Source organism: Trypanosoma cruzi, genomic scaffold (assembly GCF_000209065.1).
Source record: "Trypanosoma cruzi strain CL Brener 1047053517147 genomic scaffold, whole genome shotgun sequence".
In the NCBI taxonomy this organism is placed as follows: Eukaryota; Euglenozoa; class Kinetoplastea; order Trypanosomatida; family Trypanosomatidae; genus Trypanosoma; species Trypanosoma cruzi.
Window position 1 is genome coordinate 157,601 of NW_001849487.1, and position 22,126 is coordinate 179,726.

Sequence of the window (22,126 nt, forward strand, 5' to 3'; positions counted from 1 at the left end):
TAAACACAGTGGCACGCAGAGGCATCCGGCCACAGACAGTCCCCACCAAAGCACAACCACCGACACAAAGAAGCGCAGACGCCACAACGCCGGTTACACCATCGCCCTCCCACCGCCCACGCAGCCTCACATAACCACCATGCAGACCGGTGAGATCCCAGAAAAAAGACACATGACCATTGGCACCGCTCTTGCGACCAAATATTTCTACCACAGAGCTGTCCCGTTGCCCTGAAAGACGCAAAAGGGCCAAGACACACCCACGTGGCGGCGTTGCGACCGGCAGCCATCAAGCGCGTCCAAGGACGTGGTGAGACGAAAGAGAAGCGGGGAATTCGCCGTTCGCCAGCAGCAGGGGCGTCGTTTCTCGCTCACGCGGTTCGGCATTGCACAGCAAGCAGCGGCATCATAAGCGCCCACGGCATACACAGGAAGGGAAAGCAAAGGAGCAGCAGTCAAACACAAAAAAAAAAGTATCCACGTTAATTGTTGTTTTTCCTCGTGTTTTTTGGAACAAATCCGACGACCCGCACGCCAGCCAACATCCCGCCCGCAGCACTTTGAGGAGTCACACAGCGGGCTCCCGCCCTCCCTCCTCGCAAGCCGCCACACCCTGGCAGAACGTCAGGACGGCCACCTGCGACACGGAAAGCCACCCGCAGCTGCGGCTACAATGCGCCGTGTGGGCTGCACAACAACTCTCCGCATCATGCGCGGTCGTCCCTAGCTCACGCAAATCATCTCCGACGCGTCGCAGCACGCAACAAGATATATGACGAAAAGGCTCCCTAGGCCACCCACAACGGGGACGTCAGTGCCGCACACACAACGCCCACTACAAAAACAGCGCTGCAGCAGCGGCTCTCCGGCAAGCAGCACAGTGCTGAACATCAAGCAGGCACGCACGCAAACACATACATGCCGCAAAGCCCTTGGATTGACTGCGTGATCCAGCAGCGACCGCAACAAAGCCCAAAATCGTACTCGTAAGCAACGCCACCCACGCCGCATCGCAATAAAGAGCCATACACACAGCACATCCACGAAAGCAAAAAGAGGGACGGGGCGCACCCAATTCCATGGCACAGTCCTTTACTTCTCTCTGCCCCGACGGGTTATCGTTACGCCTCACAGCAGGTTGTGGTGCGTGGCGTCCCACACCCACAGTGAGGCACGGCGCAAACCATCCGCTGAATTCCGAGTGCGCTCAGCAGGCCGGGGCAGGGCGCCCGGCCACCCTCGTGCCATCACAAATGAGAAACACAAATAATCGTTGTAGCGGACCATCGATGCCTCTAGCAGAAAAGGAAAAGTGATGGGGGCACTTCAGCAGCACAGCCAGCAGAGGGACAGCCAACGGGAAAAGGAGACAACAATTGGAAGTAGGCACGCCACATAAGAAAATGAGCCGCAGTGATTTGCCAAAAAAAAAAAAAAAAAGGAAAAAAAAAAGTGAGAGTCGAGCGGGATTTCAAAAACGTAAAAAAACACATTGAAAATTGATTCGGCAGGACTTTTATTACACGCGCCAAGCAGCACAAAACGACCATGTGTTTGTGTATGCATATTGCCCGCACCAAAGAAAAAAAAAGAATTAAAGTAAAAAAAGGGACCGTATTCTCCCATGGGGCCACATAACATTTCTCACGTTGCATGCGGCATCCAGCCTGCTCCTCCTTTTGTGCGGTCCGTGGGACGCACAGCAATGAGGCCGGCACCGCTTGTGAACAACAGAAGCAAATAAAAGAGGGGAAAACACGTCACTCAGAACGGATTGTTGCAAACGACCATCAAAAAAAAGAAAAACACAGGGGTGCTGATTATTCCAATAGGGCACCAGCAGCAAAAGAAATAAGAAACAAAAAGAAAATAAAAAACAAAAGAAAGAAAAAAAAGTTAAAAATGAAAAATAAATGGGTCCTTGACAAATTTCAGTGAGTAATGCGGGGAGGCCGCGCATTTGTTGCTCCACAAAAAGCCGCAATTCCACCCTCCCCCACACCTCAGCACAGAGCCGCAGTGCCCCACAGCCTCAGAAGCAGCAGCAATAATAGCACCCGAGACACACACACGTGCACGGTGCTGTCACCCTCTACACCCATGGACACCAACTCGGTGATATTCTCCAAATCAAAAAGGTCATTGTCCAAGGACGGTGCCGCGTTGAACTCCGATGGGATCTCGGTCTCCGCAGACGCTGTGCTCGGATTTGTCGGTGCGGTGCCAACGCCATCCAAAACGCTAACAATGCGTTGAACAGTTGCTGGATCTGTGCTGGGCTCAGGGGTTTCTGTGACGCCATCCGCGGGCGTCGTGTCAGTGCCGCTAAGTGAATCAGGGCCGCCCTTCGTGCCCACGGCAGTGCGGGCATGCGTGTCCTCTTCGGGGTCGGCGTCTTGTTTGCCGCTGGCCAGCGTGTTGGCAGTGGATGGCTCGTCGTACACGCTCCCAAAAACATCACGTGAAATGCTTTACGGTGTCCGGTTGCTGTTTTTGTTTCCGTTCCGCAGAGAGCCTTCGTCCGCCTTGCCCGCCCGCACCGTCATCGTCGATGCAGCCAAGTTGGGAGGCAAGGGCTCCCGGCCACCCTCAGGGCGCTCCCCACTGAAAGGTGTCTTGGTCTCAAGTACATCACAACGGCCGCCCGCGCTCTACGTTTGAGAAAATGCAAGCACCATTCCACCGCTGCTGGGTTCCTCTTCTTTCACTTCCTCCGTACCAGCTGAGGTGGACGGGCCAATGACATCAGCAAAAGATATTTGCATGGAGGCTGCTGGGCCATTTTTATTTCCTAATGGTTGCGCTGGTGAGTGTTGAATTTGCGGTGATGATGATGTGGCGTATTGCCGTGCTTCATTGACGACGACGGCCTCATTGGCAAATTGAAAAAGGGCTTCACTCGCATGATTGTTTTGAGACGCACCTTTCGAGGCCGGCACCTTCGCCTCTGGAGTAGCAACGGTGTTCTTCTTCATTAGCGCCTTGAGCTTGGCATCGCTCATTATGCGGTTGTACAGCAGGACGTTGCTCACCGTCACATGAACGTCATCCGAGTCCCTCGCGAGGTCCCCGCCAATGTAAAAGTGCGATGTGCTGTGAAAACTCAACAATGTTGATAACTCTTTTTTTCTGTTTTCACTCTTACCGGCGCGTCTAGCTATACATTGCCATCTGAGTGCCGAAGAGGAGGTCGAGCAACGACAAAAGTTTCCTGCTATAAAGCAACTGCCATTGAGAGAACTTTCCGAGGCGAAGGTCCTGTTCAATGCCCAGCCGTTGGCGCACAGCCAAGGTGCCTGGACATTCTAGAAGCAGATGGTGCAAGGTTTCCTGCGGGCCAATTGGCGTGATTGCGGGAGCAGGCTGATCCTGCGGCAGCAGAGATCGCCTCCTGGCACTGCTGTTTAGATGTCGAGTGGTGTCTGGGTTGTGTGCGCAGCGACTTCTGTGCTGTGCGGTGCTTCTCCGTATAGGGAAAACCATGTCACAGAAATCGCATTTGAGCTCGGGAAGCGGTGGAGGATGTTCCGGATGAAATGACCGACGGTGACTGACGAGATTCGAGAATCCCGTCAATATAGAATCGCAGTACGGACATTTCTCCTTCCGACGGCGTGTGATGGTTCTTCCCTTACTGGAGAGACGTCTTCATCCCTTGCCAACGGGGGAACAGCGTCTGTCCCCGGTACAGTTGGATCGTTGTTAGAGCGCATATATGCAGACTGTTCTGGTGAGATGTTGCAGAAACGGCATTGGTTCGTGCAATCTCTCACAGCCCAGTATAGTCGGCCCCAGAGCTCAGATTCCCCGCACCTTGCCCTAGCGGGGCGAACCAGTTCTTGACGGTGAAGAACTTCCTGAGTGATCAGGTCCTTACCGCTGAGATCGGATGGCCTTGTGCCGCAAAGCAAGTAGCGATGAGTGTCTTGACGAATGGTACTACGCCACTTGTTAGTGAGCTGGGTAGTAAAGCATGTCAGCAGATCCGTATGCCATAAAGGTGCAATTCCTTGCTCCGTGTATTGTCCAGTTTCCATAGTCTGCGTCGCAAACTCATCCGCAAGCTCGTTAGCATGTACTTCACAATGTCCGCAACAAAACTTCGGGTGCACGGACCAGCCAGCACACGTCAGTGTCAAAAGACGTTGCCAGATCTGATCCTCCGTCAAGTCTGTCTGACTGAGCGGGCCCTTGTTTAGAGCCGCTAGAAGAGACTGACTGTCTGTAACCACAAGCAGGGTTTTATGCCTGTGTTGGATACGAGGGATAATCAGCTTCTCCAGGGCTAGAAGCCGTGCGCGGGATTCCGTCCTGTAGATTCATGGGCGCGCACCGCAGTTTATACTGGCCTTTTCTATTATCTCCGATAAATTGAGGAATGAAAGCAGGATTCCAACCCCGGCTGACTTGGGAACGTCGACACCGCCATCCGTCGCGAGTATCCACGAACGATGGCTGTGCAGCGCTAGAGCCTCCTCGCTGACTCTGCGCTTTTCCCTTATCAGCTCTTCTTCGTCTGTTATTGAGGGGTCTATCGGAATCTCCACGCCAATGGTGACCCGGTGTGCGGAGGCCGCAAACCAGGGAGGAATGGAGCTGCGAAAGAACCGCTCTTCGCGTGGTGAGCTCTGGGTGGTGCCGTAGTCCTTTGTGTATGCGTCTACGAAGGCATATAGCTCATCCCGAGATAACGGCGAAATGCGGAAACCTGCGCGAGGTGGTGGCTCAGGCGGGGGTCTCCGCATCCAGTCCATCTGACATGCGCGTGTGTTCTCAAATATGGAGAGCCGCGCGCGCAGGCAGAGGACATGGAGCGGCGGCATATTAGCCCCTAGAAGTGCGGATTCCGGGTCGACAGTGCTCGGAACTCCGCTGACAATGCGTGCCAGGGTTGCATACGTCTTCTGCATCTCATTCTTCGCTGAATCCGTCGCTGCTGCCCATATGAGCTCGCTGCCATAGCGTAATTTGGAAGCACCATATCCAATGACGAACGTGCGTAGATCATGTGGAGATGGTCCCACCTCTTTATGCGCTATGCAGCGTAGCTGCGATATCCGCTGCGAAGTGGCAGCGCATTGCTTGGAGGCCGCCACATTTAGCGTCAGTCGTGGATCGAGATCCATGCCAAGAAGCTTTGTAGTTCGCGATGCCCCCATGGTCATGACTGGGATTTTACATCCAGCCACTACCAGAGGCCACTTTCCTTCACGATAATAATCTGATTCCGTGTGCGTGGAGAGTGTAAACCAAGCGGCTTCACACTTTGACGGGTTAATGGCCAGGCCATTTTCTTGACTCCACGCATGCAGTTTTTTAAGAACCATGTTGGTAGTGGGAATGGCTTCTTCCCGGGACCGCCCCTTAACAATAATAGAGAGGTCGTCCGCATACATGTCTGCTGTGACACCCGCAAAGCTGTTCAGCAGATTGAGAAGTGGGTGTACGTAAAGGGAGAACAAATATGGTCCCAGTACGGACCCCTGAGGAACTCCTCGCAGCATGGGACGCCGATCACTGTTTCTGTTACCAACTCGTGTCTTCGCGTAGCGACCAAATAGAAAGTTTCTAAGCCACCTTCTACAATTCACCCCCGGAATATTAGTTAGAAAGCGACTGAGGACTCGATGATCTATGGAGTCAAAAGCCTTGCTGAAATCAACCAACACCAGCAGAGTCCAATGGGGCCTTTAGTGGAGTTGATTACCAATACCGCTCTTCTTGGGAAGGTTCACTTGAAAATAATGATTTCTATTATGCTCCACTTCGTGTATCAGGTGTGCCAGCCGCATCGTCGTGGTACGCATACTACGATATGCATACTGGTGGGTGTGTGGCGTCCACACCCAAAGCAATCTCTTCAGTACCATTTTTTCGGCAACCTTACTCGCAATGGAAGTGAGGCTGATGGGTCGATACGACTCAAGCAGTTCCGGCGACTTACCGGGTTTTAAGAGTGGGACGATGGTAGCGCGTCTCCACTCAGCCGGGGTCGTGCCGATCGTCCAGCTGTGGTTAATGCAACGAAGAAGGAATCGAAGACCCTTTGACGAAATATGTCGCAGTGCCTCACTGTAGACTTCATCCGGTCCGGGGGCCTTGCCATACGGCGTATTACGTATCGCAGCAAGCAGTTCCGTACGATTAAAGGGTGCATCAAGAGGGAAGTGAAGATGAGCAACTAAGCTAGATGTGGTGGCAGCTTCGTTTTTATCCTGTGGCTCTGAACTAGATGAGAGTGAAAAAACTGAAGTAGATGTAGCGGCAGACTCGTAGTTGTTCTGCTGCCTAAAAAGAGAAGAAGAAATAATGCCCAAAGATGGGTTCTGTCTTTTGATGCCTTTGGAAAACCTTACTGCCTTGTGAGAGGGGTGAAGTGGAAAAAAGATGCGATTGAGAGCATTCGCTGCTCTCCTTGCTGTTTTGTAAGTGTGTTGACCATCTCCCAACAACAATGATGTAGGAGATGGAAGTGATGCCTTTTTTCGTCCGGAAATGTATTTCCATGCGAGTGGCTCGCCTGGATTTAGCTTGCTGATGCGACGTAGATACGTGTTGCGCAGGCGCTCTCGGAGTAGGAGGAGGAATTGACTCCTTCTCCGTTGCATTTCAGCCTCACGGTCGGGCGTCGGTAACTGTAGATAGCGGGCCTTGCTGTCGGTAGCGATCCGCTCTGCCTCCATGAGAGTGTCGTCCCAAAGCCTGGGGCCATCCTTGTGCATGCCGCGGGGGCAATGTCGTCGATACGAAGTAATAAGCGCTCTCGTGAAAGCTTTAATGCCGGTGGACTGCTGTTTATAGTTGTATGCCGGAAGTTGTGCGTCGAGGTCCTTGATGAATAAATCCCATTTACACTTCCCCCAACTGTAGAATGTCTTAGGTGCCGAAGGGGGTGCCGAAGGTATGGTATCCTTAAATGCCTGATGCGGCGTAAATGTTAGCATGTAATGATCACTAAGCGGCGACACAGAAGCTGACCAATCTGACACAGTCAAATGCTTTGACCATGTCAGATCGATACAGGATCGTTCTCTTGTGCCACGAGCATAAGTGATCTCACCAGGGGTGTTAACCAAGGTGAGTCCCGCATCCGTGCACAGTTCTAAAAATTCTGCGGCAACCTCGCTTGGAGAAGACTCCAAGAACGGCTCCCACTGTGGGTGATGCATGTTGAAATCCCCGCACAGCAGGAGCGGCGACGAGGCTGGAAGGCAGTTTACTAACCGCCTGAAGGATTGCGTTACTTGCGGTGGTGGTCTCATATAGGCACTCGCTACAATAAGATCACGGTTCTGGTCCAGAGCAACCTGGACCACCACCACTTCAAGGCTGGTGTCATGCTGGGGGATGGTGGGGGGTATACGCTTGGAGCGGAGAGTTTTCCGCACCAGCACCGCCACACCGCCTCCCTTGCCGATGCGCGACTGTGCATAGAGCAAATAATCTCCAGTATGCATGCTGGCGATCTGCTCTGACGACTTCCAAGTCTCCTGGATGGCTATTATTTCTGCTCCTTGCGCCATTAATGTTGCGAGTTTTGACGGCGTGAGGCAAGAAACATTCATCTGGAGTACTGCTATGGGGCCTGGGTTCTGCTCAATGTCTCCGCTTCGCAGTAGCTTTTGTCGTTGCGCGTCACATACGGCACGCAAACAGTATGTATAGCGCTGATAAGCGCCGATGGAATTCAGCAGCGGACAGAAACACCGCTCCGTGGGCAGCCATTTAAATGGCTCCATCTGGTGCCCTTCCGACCCGTTTGTGCGGCGCCTCCTGCCTCTCCGCGCGCAGCGGATGGGCTGCAGGCTCTTAGCTTCCTCACCGGCAAAGGGTACTATACCCTGGCACCACGTTGGGGTGGCCGGCTGAGCCAGGCCCCTCCGGCCACCATTCGCCTAGTCGTGGGTAATGGCGTTTCGGATCCCGACCATGTGCGAGATCGCGGGGGCCATCGCGACGTTTATCGTGGGGCGCTGGAGGGAAAAGCCGGGCGCCTGCCCTTCGCGAAGCACGACGGCCACCCGCCGCAACCGCTTTTTTCTTCTCGGGCTCGCAGCGTGTCAGCGCGTTTTTTCGCCTCGCTGCCGGCGGCTCTTCCGCTTGTCTTCGTGATGCGCGGGTCCCTTTGCCGCTTGCGGCGCTCAAAGAAGTTGCCCCGCCGTGGCCGCACGCGTTTGCGCCAGGACGGTTGCGCTTTCGGGGGCGCGACCGCTTTCCGAAGATGTTGACTGGTTTGGTGGCGGCGCTTGGCGGGCAAGGGGTCAGAAGCAACCTTCCGGGGTGGTGCCGTATTGAGCAGGGTTTCCTTTTTGTTGCGCAGCGTTTTCGCTGTTGGAATTTTTTGTTGTTTGTTCGCGGGTTTTGGGTTGTTGCGGGGCGGTGGATCGTTAATCGTTTGGCAGGTGGATGGCGATTATTTTACTTAATTGTTGGTTTGAATTTTTGTTGTTTGTTCCTGTTTTTACTTTTATTAACTGACAAAAAATAAGTAGTGGTGATTCTTTTAAAAAAGATTTCTTTTCTTTCGAAGCGCAGCAGCTTGTGAGAAGAATGATCGCGGGAGAGCTGGCTAAATTAATTAATGTATATATATACCCTGATAAAAGAAAGCACTTCTTTATGATATTTTTATACCGTATGAATTCTTGGGAAGAAGACGAATTTAAGGGGCAAGGAACCGATAGCGGCTGGATGATTTTTTATTTTTATTTTGCTGTCACACCCACCCCCTTTTCATTCGCCACATCGCGGTGGGGTCTTTTGTTCGGGGGACCCCAAAGTCTGCCACTGCGTAAGCAATAATATTTCGGATTCTACCTGAGTACAAAAGGTAACTTGTGCGGTCAAAAAATGTATGTGTAGTTAATCGGAAGAAAACGTTTGGGCATTTAGCTGCCTCTGCGTTACCCCTTTTTTCCCTATCTTGTTTGGTTTATACAGATAATTTCAGGATACTGCCAGCGGCACAAAAGATTATTCTGTATTTTTTATTATCCAGGTTTATTAACGGTGAAACATGGCCATTATATCATCTTTTGTTGCATTCCAACGCGTTGCTGTTGCGGAGGACCACGTCACACCCCCGATGAGGCCGGTGATCGATAAGATGTTGGAACGTCTTCCTCGACACGATACAAAGGTAAGCTATCAGTATGAAGCGAATGTCTACCATTTCCTTGTTGAGAATGAAGTTGTTTATTGCTGTGTTTCAGGCAACCAGTACCAAAATCGCACGGTTTTTGGATTTTTGATGCAGGTTCGTGATTCATTTAAGAGCCAATTTGCTGGAAGCGTCAGTAGATATCCCCGATCTTCTGAAATTACACCTGTTGTTTGTGGTAAATTTTGTGCCACTCTTTCCACCTTGACACGCACATTCAATGAGAACCCTCAAACCGATAAGATTGGGAAAATAAATGAGCAACTTGATAATACAAAACAAATTATGCTGGAGAATCTTGACAGATTGATTGATCGGGGCGAACGTATTGAAAACCTTTGTGATAAGACGGGACAACTGCGGGACGAGGCGCAAGGGTTTCATTCGAATGCCAGGGCATTAAAGAGAAAAATGCTTCTTAGGAACATTAAACTTGCCATCGCTCTCATTTGTGTATTGGGCCTTGTAGGTCTGATTGTCGCGTTTATGATTTGTGGAGTGGATTTTAAAAAGTGCAAAAAATAGTGTTTTGTGGTTCGCTCTTTCTGCGTATTTCTTTTTTAGTAGATTTTTTGCGTTTGGTTTTGTTGCACTCCCAGAATGTTGGAAATAAAGGCATTCAGCTATCATTTTCCTGTTTTTTATTCCATCCTTCAATGTTTAAAATTTCTTTTTAAATCTTTTTTTTTTTTTTAATTTTAGCTATTTCTAAAGTGAGAAATGAACTTTCTCACTTCAGAACCTACAAAGTGGGCGGACACCGTAGAATTTTCCATTGATTGTTTGTTTTCATCTCAATCAGCAAGAAATGTTGACGATGTCTTGTCGAAGGCGTCCACAAGAAAGCATCAGAAAAACTTGTTGAAGGCGGTGGAACCATGTATACCAAAAATGATCGAGAATCCAAACGGCATTTCAATTTTGACATCCCTTGTAAAATATGGAACAATTCTCACTGTTTCAAATGTTACAAGGATAGTTCTGCATTCATGTGAAAAGGTTCTTACCTGCGAAAAGGCACCCGTAGAGGTTTGTGAAGCCCCTTTGGGTGTTCTTTTGGAGCGTATTCTTTATCGTGAGGATTGCACCGAGGATTGCCGAATAAATTTAATAAAAATATTGAAATCTCTTGACCATTCTCTTCTTCTGGGGTCCTCTGTATTTTTATTGGCCACAGCTCGTTTGATGATTTTTGACAGAGCGTTTGCTGTATCTGTATGCTCTAACATCAAGGCAAAAAAAGCATTTTTTCAATTGTTTTTGATTAAGACAAAAAAAAATGTGGTGATTCGTTTCTGTGAATTGGTGCTTTCCACGGAAGAAAGAAGGGAAGATCTGACGGATTTATGTTCCGTTTTTGTATTTAATGCTCTTCATACCCTATATACTGCGAATTCTTCTCTGCGCCCATGGAAAGAGGTCACAATGCTTTTAGCTTCATGCGGGTGCATTGCCGTTGTTCGGGAAATGGTAAAACTTTTATCAGAATGGCCAGATATTTCTGTTTACTTAAGGAATGAACATTATGCGAAAGTAATTGCTTGTCTCCTAGCTCGAAACCCAGAAATGAATGATGGAATTGTATTGCTTAAAGTGTTATTTCAAAAAAAGGAGGATTTTGATGAAATTATGGCATCTCGAAAATCTTCACAATTGCGGCTACTTGCAGCCATTGCCGAGAAGCCGGCGTATGTGGCGGCCTTGTCAGAAACACTGGGTGAATCCCTCGGGAAAAGGCTTCTTGCTGCAGCTGTTCGCTACCGAAATATTAACAAACCAAAAGCTCTTACAACCAAAGAGGCTCTTCTTCAGCGAATTGACAAAATACGCTCTGTTTCCGGCGCAATTGGTAGTTTGGATAAAACGTTGAAAAGACGACGTGAATAACTGATAGTAAAGGTGAAAATTACCAATTTATATCCTTTTTTTTATTTTATTCAAAATTGCATTTTGAGGAAAAGCAAAAATTATTTGTTTGCTTTAGCCTTTTTTCTTTCTTTTTTTCTTGTTATTTAAGGGCGCCTTTTTATTTTTCCCTTTGCTTATTATTATTTTTCCCTATGAAGTTGTATATATTTTAGGATATGAAGAGATTATTATTTAATTCATCCATTTTCTCTATGGAAAGTGCCTTGCAATGTTCAAGACGTTACAACCTATTGGAGCATAAAACAAAGGGTTCAATGTTCATGAAACATTTGGATTTGTACGCTCGGCGAGATCCTCAGTTGGCGCCATATTTACTTAGGGAAGTGGATATTGAGTATAAAAGGAAATGTCGTAAGGTGTCTTTTTGTATTTGGATGTGCGTATTTACCGTTGTTACGGCTTTTCAAATGCGTATGCAGGGTGAGCAATTGCACTATTTGCGTTTGTATGCGGATTGTGTTCGGGCTGAACAGGATGCGAAAGATGAGGATGAAATTCGACGAAGAAAGGCATTTGTAGCTTTAGTAAATGTTGTTAGAGATGCCTTTGATCGAGATCAAAAATGGAGTAGGAGTGATCATGAAAAGGCCCTAAAAGTGTTATAATGGAGGTGATTTTGACGATGGTGAGAAAGGTTTACAGAGAGTGAGGGCATTTATTGGTGGTTTAACGTGTCTTCAGAAATTCCGAGTACTTTATTAATAATCATTTTTTAAATAAATTTTTAATAAAATAAATTAGACGATGCGACTTTGTTTTTTTTCCATATTTATTATTGTTATTATTGTCTCAGAGAAGTGTCTTAAAATAGCAATTTATAAAACCTGAATTATGTTGCCCCAAACCGTAAGGCGATATCCTTAAAAAAATTATTTATTGTTTCATTTTATTTGTCTATATATATATTTGCATACAGGCGAGTCGCGCTTAGAAAAATGTTCTTTCTAGTTGGTGCAATAGGCACACTTCTGTCAACATTCATGGCGGCGGATACTTTGTCACAGACATTTGGATTTCATCATGCCAATATAGGGAAATTCATGCTATTCGTGTGGATTTCTGCGGTTTTTATGGCTCCCTGGATGAGTAGTATAGAGATGCTGGGGTGTCTTCACTGTGTGGCTTTTGTCAGTGCCGCTGCACGATTTGGAGAAGCAGGTCTTTCATACGACTTTGTGAGGATCCCACTTTTAACATTTGTCCCAACTTTTGGAATACTGAACATTTTGTTAAACTACGCATGGCCCACCGCTTGTGAGTGAGTAAAAATTTTTCTGGAATTAATATATACATATATATTTGGGGATATATTCCCTTTTATTTAGATGTATTTCAAAAAGTTTGTGGGACGCACACACACACACACAAAAAAAAAAAAAAAAAAAAAAAAAAAAAAAAAAAAGGAAAAAAAGAAAAGCCATCTTGTTTCTTTTTTCTTTTACTACTGTTTATTATTATTATTATTATTATTATTATTATTATTATTTTGTTCAATTATTAGGGAGAAGCGGGGAAAACAAACATTTTTGTAATAGCAAGATGGATTACGCCAGCGCTATTCGACAGCAAGCGGAGGATCTGCAAGATGAATTGAAAGAATTAAATCTTTGGCAGGAAGAGGTTCTGCGGCAAGAGGAGGCAAACAAAAAACGAAGGATTCACCCTGCAAACACAGATGCAATACCACCTGTGAGGGGGACGGTACCTTCGCTAAAAGAGGCTGTTTTGAAATCTAATAAAAGGATTTTCGAAGAAGATCCAGTGAAAAATGCGAAGGAAAAAGGTAATACGTTTTTTCAGGCCGGAAAAATTAAAGAAGCCATAGAGGCATACAGCACTGGAATAGACCTTGATGCTGAGGGAACTGTAGCGCATGTGTTGTACGGGAATCGGGCATTGTGCTACTTAAAGCTAGAGCGATGGGCAGATGCGGAACTTGACGCCTCCGCATGTCTCCGTTTGAATCATAGTTACTCAAAGGGGTACTTTCGTCGGGCTATTGCCCGAAAGCAGCTTGGCAACTTGAGGGGGGCACGCACTGACCTTGAGGCTGTTCTTGCGCTTATTCCGAATGATGCAATTGCCATAAGTGAAATGAAAACAATAACGCAGATGTTGCAATTTGAGCGAGAAAATGCTGGTCCTGTTATTAAGAAAAAAAAGGTCATTATTACAGAAGTCGATGAAGAAGAAGAGGGAGAAAATGAACAAAAGGGAGAAACTGATAATAAAAAATCTGGTTCCGCCAGTAATGGGAACGAGCCCTTTGAACTGGAAAGAAGAGAGCACTTTCAAAAAGAGATGCAAGAGCTTGAAAGTGCTCGGGAGAAACGACGTCAACTACAAGAATCCAAGGTAAAGGAGGAAGAAGCAAAGCTTAATCAGAGGAGACGAACATCTGCTCGAGTGGAAGTTATTGAAGAAGAGTCTGTCGAGGTAAAAAATGAGAGTTCAATTCCACAGGCAACAATGGAGGAGGAAAGGATTAAATCGATGGATCTAAACTCTGTCGATTCAAAACCCCGCCCGTTAAAATCAACTGAGAATGGGCGTGATTCGCAGGACATTGCCCCACGCAGCTTTAGGACGTTTTGTAGGCCTTCTAAAGAGACGCTAAAGACACCAAAGTCGTTCACAGAGTTTGAACGGGTGTTTACTGATATCCGAGGTGATGAGGATCTCTGCTGTTATTACATCTCTTTGATACCCCCGGCAAATCTTCGCACATTATTTGGAAACAATATGACACCAGACATTCTTGTTTGGTTATTGTCTACTGTGAAGCTGCTCCCAGGGAATGTTGCAATTGCCTTTCTTCAAGGGTTATGTACGATTAAACGGTTAGAGGATATTGCTCTTTTTTTTGATAGTTCAGAAAAGAAGGTGGTCCAGGAAGTTCTTGACGTGATTCGCTCTTGTGGAGCTTCTCAAAAGGATATGACCTTATTTAGGGAAAGATTAAGGGTGGCGTGAAGGTATTGGATAAGGATCTGGATAGATTTGTGCGTGCATATCTGTTTATGTGGGTTTTTGGTGGGTGGGAATTTCATCTACCGGAAATATGTATCTTGTTCCTTGTCCCCATGTGGTGGGTTTTTCCTGCACAAGTTTTTTGTTCCATCGACAATGACAATTTAACACAAATGTCCACAAAACCACTGTATTTTCTTTTTTGGCTTTTTGTTCGTAATTTCTTTTGTATCTTTAGTGAGATTGGCAATGGTTAAGGAGACTAAGTTTTACGACTCTCTGGGTGTTTCCCCAGATGCCTCTGTTGATGAAATCAAAAGGGCCTACAGGAGGCTTGCTTTGAAGTACCACCCTGATAAGAATAAGGATCCCGGTTCACAGGAGAAGTTTAAGGAGGTTTCCGTTGCCTATGAATGCCTTTCAGACCCTGAAAAGCGCAGCCGGTACGACCAATTTGGCGAAAAGGGGGTTGAAATGGAAAGTGGTGGAATTGACCCCACAGATATCTTTGCAAGTTTTTTTGGTGGAAGCCGTGCTCGTGGGGAACCAAAACCAAAAGATATTGTTCATGAGCTGCCTGTGTCTCTTGAAGCTTTCTATACAGGAAAGACGATTAAGTTGGCAATTACACGTGATCGCTTGTGCCCGGCATGTAACGGCTCCGGTTCCAAGGTTCCGAACGCCAGCGTCACTTGCAAGGAGTGTGACGGTCGAGGTGTTAAACTTATCACGCGTTCTATTGGTCCCGGGTTCATTCAACAGATGCAAGTGGCATGCCCCAAATGCCGCGGAAAGGGTACTGATATGAGGGAGGAAGACAAGTGCGACAGTTGCAGGGGCCAGCAGATCAAGAAGGATAAAAAGATCTTTGAAATTTTCGTGGAAAAAGGTATGCATCGTGGAGACAATGCGACATTTCGGGGCGAAGGTGACCAAATCCCAGGAGTCCGACTCTCAGGTGATATCATTATCATCTTTGAACAAAAACCACATCCTGTTTTTACGCGTAAAGGGGATCATCTTGTCATGGAACGCACCATCTCTTTGGCGGAGGCGCTCACGGGGTTCACATTGAACATAAAGCATCTGGACGACCGTGATGTTTCAATTACATCTACTGGCGTTGTTGATCCCTCCAAACTGTGGTGTGTGAGCAGGGAGGGTATGCCTATTCCCAACACTGGTGGCGTCGAACGCGGAGACCTTGTTGTTAAGTTTCACGTCGTTTACCCAAGTGCCCAGAGTCTGCAGTCTAATGAAATTTCCGATCTGCGTAAGATTCTTCACTATCCTCCACAGCAGTCTCCGCCTCCTTCTGCTATGCTGTGCCATTTGTCAGAAACTAACATTGATCTCGAGAAGGAAGCTAAGCGTCGTCGACAGACAGGTGGCGATGATGACGACGACGCACCACAAGGGCACACTGGCGCGACTTGTACGCAACAGTAGTCCCTTTAAAGAAGGAGGAAATAAGAAAAAAAAAGGAGGAAGAAATAGAAGAGGAAGCAAGAAAAAAATTATTATTCTAGAAAAAGTATAAAATCATGCTTGCTTCGTTTTTTTTCTCATCCTCTCCCCCCTGTTAAGGTTCTAATAGCTAAGCAATTGTTGAAATATTTGCCTCTTTTTCCGAAGCCGCCTGCATGGGGGGAGATAAGCGAGCAATTATTTTTCTTTATTATTATTATTATTATTATTATTATTACTATTATTATTATTATTATTATTATTATTATTATTATTGACCTACTCTTTTTATAAATTTATTCTCTGCCAAGGACAGGCGGTATTCTGGTTTCACAGGGCTTGGGGTAATCCACGTTGAAGGTGTGTTTTCTACATTTTTGCTTGAATTTGTGTTTCGCACAACATTTTTTTTTTTCTTTTTTTTCTAGGGTGTTGCTTTTGGGAAGAGTGCGGGTCCTGGGGGGAGCAAAAGTGGATAAGACTGGGAGCTAACAATGCCCGGTGCGAACGTTCTGAGTTTCAAGCCACTCGGGGGGCCTGTGCTCGGCGTGTCGCATCGGCTACCGTTGAGAAATGGAAATAGCATTCCTCAGTGCGGCTTTGGAACGTACCGCATGACCCCCACAGTGGCAGGAGCTGCCGTCGAATATGCCATACATTGTGGTTTTCGACATATTGATTGTGCTAAGGCATACGACAACCAGAACGCTATTGGAGAGGCACTTCAACGTGTGATATCAACTGGCAATTTGAAGCGTGAGGAATTGTTTTTGACGTCAAAGCTTTGGCCCACAGATCAACACCCAATTCACGTGGAGAAGGCTTGTCGAGAGACGTTAGCGGAGCTGCGTGTGGACTACCTTGACTTGTATCTTATTCACTGGCCAGTGGTGTGGAATCATTCCCCGCATTTCAAGACCGATGACGAGAAATACCCCAAAGACGCCAACGGACTTCCTGCGGTTGATGATAGTGTCAAACTTATCGATACTTGGAGGGCTATGTGTGAACTTGTTGATAGAAATTTGGTGCGTTCAGTTGGGCTCTCGAACTGTAGTGAGAAACATATTAACGAAGTTATGAGTGATGGAAGTCTGTATGCACCGGTGGTAAACCAGATTGAACTTCACCCGGCGTTGGTCCAGCGTGACCTTCTTAATTTCCACGGTGCAAATCAAATAGTGACAGCTGCTTACAGTCCTCTGGGGATGCCTTCAAGATTTACACACCCGGACTACAAGGGTTTGTTGTCCGACGCATCATTACAATCCATTTCCGAGTATTCAGGATTTAGCGTGGCTCGTTTACTACTAAACTGGAACCTTGACATGCACAATGTCGTGATTGTGCGTTCAACCAACAAGGAACACATCAGATCGAACGCCAAGGCCTCTCTTTATGCACTCTCGGATCCCGTGAGAATGATCCTGGACCGATTCCAGGAGCGTGTGGGAACAATTCGTACAATCAATCCGACGGACTTCACTCGTGGCGGAGGGAGCTTCTTTGACTGAGATACTGATATCTGAGTTTTTGAGCCATTTTCCCCATTGGATGCATTTCTTGCTGTTACGTGTTTACTGGAGCCTCATATCTTTTTTTAAAGGCTTCGACGGCAAAAGAAATGCATTTTGTGTGAGTCAAAAAAATTTTTTTTCCCTTCAAATGTTGCTTTTCATTTTGTGTTTGTATTTTCTTTTAGAAAACAGAGGTTTGAATGGCTCTCAAGAAGGCAGTGAAGAATTCTGATGGAAAAGATGCTGAAACGGCTATTCTCCAATGGTTTGAGTGCGAAGGAGAGCCGGCGACGGTGCAGTCCTTAACAGATGCACTCGGTAGCAAGTTTGGGAAAGCACTTGTTCAGAGTGTTTTGGAGCAGTGTGTCAGTGCAAAGAAACTACAAGCCAAGGATATTAAGAAGGCTAGGCTCTACTTCCTCAACTCAGCTGAGGCGGCGGAGAAGCATGGGGGGGATTGTCCCGTGGATCCAGCAAGGATAGAACTCATGCAACAGATTCAACAACAAACGAAGCTTATTTCGGATCTCTCTAAAGAGTTAAATACACTACTTCAGAAGCCGTCTTCTTTACAGAGGGCCTCTAACATTGCCCTGCTAAGCACAGAGTGTGCCGCGCTAAAACAGCGTGTGGAGAATGTGAAACGCGAAATAAACCAAAGCCATGATTTAAAGAAGGATGAAGATTTTTCACTCCTAATTCGACGGTACAATCGAGCCAGAGAGCTTTGGAGGGAACGTAAACACATGGCGGAGCATGTTATTGATGCCATCTTGGGAGACAGCTGTGACTCCAAAGACCTCGCGGATCACTTTGGTCTTATTAGTGACCAAGAGGCAAATGTCTCTCTGAATGAGACAGCGATTACATTTCCGAGGGTTGAGAGTCTTGCAAATGTGTGACCAAGAGCCACATTACAGAGTGTTGTGAGGGGGAGGGGGAAATGATGGGAACATATATGTTTTTTTTTTTTTTGTTTGTTTGTTTGGGTGATGATGGGGTTTTACGGCTTCAGATTTATTTCCATGGAAGAATATTGGCTCCAGTGACATGTGTCATGGCTGGTATATATTTATACTTGAATGTGCCAGTGGCTTATATTGTAAATATATGTGAAAATTCATTTAATTATCGGTATATATTTTATTTTATTTTTTTTGCTGTAGGATTTTTCTTGTGTCTCATCTCTGCCCTAAAGTGATTGCACGAGAGTTCCGCGATGGATGTACAAAGCAGCGAGGAAGCCGATTTGAGCGATATCTTTGTGGCTCTTAAGGATGCTGTACACGGGGAGTGGGACGCGGATGCAGAAGAATTGTTAATAAAGGGGCTCATGGCATTTCAGGCAAATTTTTCAGCTCGCTTTAGTTCAGTTCGTGAAGAGTTAGAGAATCTTGGAAAGGATGTCTGCACGGCTTCTATCCAGGTTTCGAATGCTATGAATTTATTTGTTCTTCTCGCGCAAAAACAATTTGTTCAAAACCGTGTGTCTTTGGACGATGATGATGCTGACGATGATGGCTGCGATGCAAAGAGCAGAGTGGCGTCGGGAGAGACGGATCCCGAAGACGAAAAGCAAACGTCTGTTGATGATAAAATCGTGGAGGGCACTGAGGCAAGAGCAAAGTGTGTGTACCAGGAGGCTATCGATCTTGGTGTCCGCGTACTTGAGGAAAGAACGATACCGTTGTTTTCAGACGGCACTGCATCGGACGAGGGAGCTACCGCAAATAATGACGCACCGGAAGAGGAAGACGACACATTTGCTGCTCATTATTTTTCTGATCAATACCGCCATATACATTTCATGGCGCTCATTGGCTCGGAGCGATTTCTTAACGATCCATACGGTGGCTATTTTGATGATGGGGGCGTAGATTCTCGGCGCTCTTCCCCATTGGATCACTCCTTGGAGAGTGGAGCGAATCAGGTGGCGGTGACAACAGAACAGGAACCGAAATTCAACGCGGCCAGCGTTGCGCAATCGAAAACCGCGCCACCGCCACCACCGCCACCGCCACCACCACCTCCAGCCTCAGCAAACGCTGTGAAAGCGCAGATAGCAGTGCCCCAGCGGAATAAAAGGGATATTTCTAAAGTTTTTGCTTCTTCTGATAGTTCCGATGAACCGGATAGTCGCCCAGCTCCAATTTTGCGGCCAAAGCCAAGTGGAAAGAGTGCCAGTGCGTTTTTTGAGGGAAATAATTCAGCGGAATCAACATCTGGTGATTCAGCTGACATGCCGGCACCAAAGGTCCCAACCAAATCTACATGGGGACGAAAGTCTGTCATGTTTGCCGATGCTTCATCCTCTGACAGCGACAGCGAGGCTCCACCCCCGGCAATAAAGGCCAGAACGGTTCCTTCAAGAATGCTATTGAAACATGGTTCATCGTCATCATCATTATTGTCCTCCGAGGGGGAAACCAGAAAGGCTGTACCGCCGCCTAAGGTTGTGGTTGACAAGGCCAGGGCTAGCATGCCGCCGAAAACGGCATTGCCAATGGTAGCCCCACGAAAGGCAGAGGCGACGCTTTTAGAATCCGATAGCGGTGTGAGTGATCACATAACTCCGGCACCAATTAACGTGGTCCAACCTACTGGAAATTGCACAAGCAAGACAATTTCAGGGAATTTCATGTTAGAGCACGAGAAGGAGGCCTTAGTTTCCCCTGACGAAAAGAATGGACAACCAATTACTGTGGCTCTTTCTTCTTCCGTGCCCGTCCCTGCTTCCTTTCCTCCATCCTCAGAAATTGAGCAGAAGAAGCCCTCGGTGGTGGAACGGGCTTCCATGAAGGCTATTGCTTCTCTTCCCAGGCGTGTGTGCAAGAATTTGTCGACATCATCCTCGGAGATTGAAGGTCCTTCAACGGGCAAAATGCCCCCGTCACGTCCCACAAACTCCGGAGTTAGAAAGGTACCGCCACCGCCACCACCGCCACCGCCACCTTCCAAAAAAACTGAAGTCGAAGGTGCGACTCGTTTGTACAGCAGTGATTCTGATTTTGGAGGTGCTGCTTATGCACCACCACGAGTGCTTCGCAAGTTGACGGCTAAATGGGCGTCAAACAGACGCCGCGTGTACAGCAGCGACTCGGATATATGAGTAAGGAAGGAATGAGAAAATGGGGGTGGGTGAAGAGTTTAAGTGGCGAATGGAAACGCCAGTGAAAATTCATTTGATAGTTAGGAATGTGTCTTGTTGGTATGTGGGCGTTTTTTTTAATTTGCACACTACCGCTTGAAGGGAGAAGCAAGTGACAGGGTAAAAAATCAACTCGTTAAGGAGACCAAGAAAAAATAAGGGGATAAAATTTTTGGAATGCCATGGTGCCTTGAGGGACGTGTGGGCGTCGTGACTGGCGCTTCATCTGCGATTGGAAGACAAGTAGCTGCGCGATTGTATAATGAACACCGTATGCGACTGGCCTGCGTTTCCAGAAGGGATTTAACTGCCCTCGTCCCTCCAGAGTGCACTTGTCTGAAGGCGGATCTCTTGTCGTCATCTGACGCTGAAGCCGTGATGAAGTCTGTTCAGAGAGCACTTGGTCCCGTCTCCCTTCTTGTCAACTGCGCTGGTGTGACTCTGAACAAGATTCACCTGCGCTGCACGGATGACGATTACGACGCAATAATGAATGTTAATCTTCGTGGTGCACTTAGCATTACCCGCGCGGCGCTTCGTCACGGTGGAATGTTAAGGGAGGGAGACGGTTGTGTTCTTCACGTTGGCTCTGTCGTGGGCAGCTTGGGCAACGAGGGCCAGGTGATTTATTCAGCATCAAAGGCCGCCTTGAGTGGTGCTGTGAAGTCATGGGCGCGGGAATACGGTTTGAAGAACCTGCGTTTTAACGTGATCGCCCCTGGTCTGATTGATGGCGAGGGGATGGGATTGGCGTTGTCCGAAGAGCAGCGTGAGTGGTGGCGCACGCGTTGCCCAATGGGCCGTTTAGCTACTGTGGAGGATGTTGCTGATGCCATCATTGGCGTTAGCTTGTGTCGTTTCATCAGCGGCCAGACCATTCATGTGGACGGAGGTTTATGCTGAGAGGCCAATAACGCTGATGTTGCATATATTTCTCTTTTAGTTTTTTCTTATTTGCATTTGAGATCAAATTACAAGAAAGAAACACCAACTCACACGTACGCAAAATGCGAGTGGACCACATTTGTCAACTTTTTTACAAGGTGTTCCTTTTTTTTTTCTTTTCTCTCTATGTATGTGCATAAAGGTTCACAGGTGACAACAATGCAGTCTACCGTGTCCCCCATGACAAGCACCGATAAGTTTCGGCGAGCTTACGATATTGGACTTCCTCCTGCTGTGATTGAAAGGCAGACAAAAGTTTTAAACTACAGCAGCTCCACTGCTGCTGCGTTGGCAGGGCAGTTGGAAAACTGCGTCCGGTTGCTTCGCGGACACTGCGCGACACTGCACTATTGCAATGAAGAAATTGAGGGTGCCTTGCTGACACTTGGTGTTGATGTGACACATTCTTTACTTTCTTCCATTAGCGGTGTTATTGAGGGCCTTGAAACCGTGGCGGGGACATGCAAGGCGATGTGTGAAAGCCACTTTGAGGAAGTTCGACAGCGGGAGGATCTTTTTGCTTCGTTATGCAACATGTATGTCACCTTGAAGGAGCGAAATGAGTTCACGGAACGGGAGTTGCGTAGTATTGTTGCGGAGCGTGATCGTCAAAATGCCGCGTTTGACAGGGCGGTTGCATATGTAGAAACGCTGATTGCGGAAAGAGCAGTTTGGCACGAAAAGAACGGGTATAATTGTGTCGGCCTCCCGTTGGTGGAGAAGTTGTTTTCGGAAAGCTGTCATGAGGCCCTCGATGTGTTCGACAGGATCGCACAGGAAACTCGCACTTCGGATGGAATGAGTTTGGATTGCATTCTTTCCAACACGGACACCCCTCGCAAACTTGTGAAAAGGTGGGAGAAGATTGAGGATCTTCGGCATGCGAACGGGATGCCTTCCGCGCGGCTGCAGTACATTCCGCCCAGAGATGAAGTACTGCTTCTTCGTGAGGTGCTGAAAATGGGCACGGGAAGTCGAGTGTGCTGCGAG

At 47.4% G+C, this 22,126-nt stretch overlaps 11 protein-coding genes and 1 pseudogene across 11 annotated transcripts, besides 22 other annotated features; 11 read left to right on the top strand and 1 right to left on the bottom strand.

The window, feature by feature from the left end:
* Positions 1–1,140: a sequence feature (heterozygous, non-Esmeraldo-like haplotype).
* Positions 1,141–2,139: a sequence feature (areas merged during assembly that could not be assigned to a particular haplotype. This can correspond to areas where the two haplotypes were merged or to regions with more than two copies in the genome that were merged during assembly.).
* Positions 1,424–1,452: a microsatellite.
* Positions 1,845–1,914: a sequence feature (A-rich).
* Positions 2,004–3,119, bottom strand: Tc00.1047053511627.20 (annotated as a pseudogene).
* Positions 2,140–2,842: a sequence feature (areas merged during assembly that could not be assigned to a particular haplotype. This can correspond to areas where the two haplotypes were merged or to regions with more than two copies in the genome that were merged during assembly.).
* Positions 2,843–3,800: a sequence feature (heterozygous, Esmeraldo-like haplotype).
* Positions 3,123–7,876: a mobile genetic element.
* Positions 3,801–8,429: a sequence feature (areas not merged during assembly with more than two copies in the genome that could not be assigned to a particular haplotype).
* Positions 8,430–8,702: a sequence feature (haploid, non-Esmeraldo-like haplotype).
* Positions 8,534–8,978: a mobile genetic element.
* Positions 8,703–8,919: a sequence feature (haploid, Esmeraldo-like haplotype).
* Positions 8,920–22,126: a sequence feature (heterozygous, Esmeraldo-like haplotype).
* Positions 9,017–9,685, top strand: Tc00.1047053511627.60 (vesicle-associated membrane protein (VAMP), putative; the record flags this gene model as incomplete). Its single annotated transcript, XM_805437.1, has 1 exon — positions 9,017–9,685. The coding sequence occupies one exon, from the start codon at positions 9,017–9,019 to the stop codon at positions 9,683–9,685; it is 669 nt and encodes a 222-aa protein (XP_810530.1).
* Positions 9,820–9,861: a sequence feature (AT_rich).
* Positions 9,881–11,047, top strand: Tc00.1047053511627.70 (hypothetical protein, conserved; the record flags this gene model as incomplete). Its single annotated transcript, XM_805438.1, has 1 exon — positions 9,881–11,047. One exon carries the CDS (start codon positions 9,881–9,883, stop codon positions 11,045–11,047), a length of 1,167 nt encoding a protein of 388 aa, XP_810531.1.
* Positions 10,261–10,281: a sequence feature (AT_rich).
* Tc00.1047053511627.80 (hypothetical protein, conserved) lies at positions 11,245–11,694 on the top strand (the record flags this gene model as incomplete). The annotated part of the gene is made up of 1 exon (XM_805439.1): positions 11,245–11,694. The coding sequence occupies one exon, from the start codon at positions 11,245–11,247 to the stop codon at positions 11,692–11,694; it is 450 nt and encodes a 149-aa protein (XP_810532.1).
* Positions 11,784–11,829: a sequence feature (AT_rich).
* Tc00.1047053511627.90 (hypothetical protein, conserved) lies at positions 12,025–12,351 on the top strand (the record flags this gene model as incomplete). Its single annotated transcript, XM_805440.1, has 1 exon — positions 12,025–12,351. One exon carries the CDS (start codon positions 12,025–12,027, stop codon positions 12,349–12,351), a length of 327 nt encoding a protein of 108 aa, XP_810533.1.
* Positions 12,456–12,505: a microsatellite.
* Positions 12,538–12,575: a microsatellite.
* On the top strand, positions 12,629–14,062 carry Tc00.1047053511627.100 (TPR-repeat protein, putative; the record flags this gene model as incomplete). The annotated part of the gene is made up of 1 exon (XM_805441.1): positions 12,629–14,062. One exon carries the CDS (start codon positions 12,629–12,631, stop codon positions 14,060–14,062), a length of 1,434 nt encoding a protein of 477 aa, XP_810534.1.
* On the top strand, positions 14,309–15,508 carry Tc00.1047053511627.110 (heat shock protein DnaJ, putative; the record flags this gene model as incomplete). The annotated part of the gene is made up of 1 exon (XM_805442.1): positions 14,309–15,508. The coding sequence occupies one exon, from the start codon at positions 14,309–14,311 to the stop codon at positions 15,506–15,508; it is 1,200 nt and encodes a 399-aa protein (XP_810535.1).
* Positions 15,516–15,576: a sequence feature (A-rich).
* Positions 15,735–15,802: a microsatellite.
* Positions 16,021–17,040, top strand: Tc00.1047053511627.120 (aldo/keto reductase, putative; the record flags this gene model as incomplete). The annotated part of the gene is made up of 1 exon (XM_805443.1): positions 16,021–17,040. One exon carries the CDS (start codon positions 16,021–16,023, stop codon positions 17,038–17,040), a length of 1,020 nt encoding a protein of 339 aa, XP_810536.1.
* On the top strand, positions 17,244–17,945 carry Tc00.1047053511627.130 (hypothetical protein, conserved; the record flags this gene model as incomplete). Its single annotated transcript, XM_805444.1, has 1 exon — positions 17,244–17,945. The coding sequence occupies one exon, from the start codon at positions 17,244–17,246 to the stop codon at positions 17,943–17,945; it is 702 nt and encodes a 233-aa protein (XP_810537.1).
* Positions 18,179–18,202: a sequence feature (AT_rich).
* On the top strand, positions 18,263–20,152 carry Tc00.1047053511627.140 (hypothetical protein, conserved; the record flags this gene model as incomplete). The annotated part of the gene is made up of 1 exon (XM_805445.1): positions 18,263–20,152. The coding sequence occupies one exon, from the start codon at positions 18,263–18,265 to the stop codon at positions 20,150–20,152; it is 1,890 nt and encodes a 629-aa protein (XP_810538.1).
* Positions 19,040–19,075: a microsatellite.
* Positions 19,966–19,995: a microsatellite.
* On the top strand, positions 20,369–21,094 carry Tc00.1047053511627.150 (3-oxoacyl-(acyl-carrier protein) reductase, putative; the record flags this gene model as incomplete). Its single annotated transcript, XM_805446.1, has 1 exon — positions 20,369–21,094. One exon carries the CDS (start codon positions 20,369–20,371, stop codon positions 21,092–21,094), a length of 726 nt encoding a protein of 241 aa, XP_810539.1.
* Positions 21,263–22,126, top strand: Tc00.1047053511627.159 (hypothetical protein, conserved; the record flags this gene model as incomplete). The annotated part of the gene is made up of 1 exon (XM_805447.1): positions 21,263–22,126. A coding segment is annotated over one exon (864 nt), but the record flags the coding sequence as incomplete, so codon positions are not given.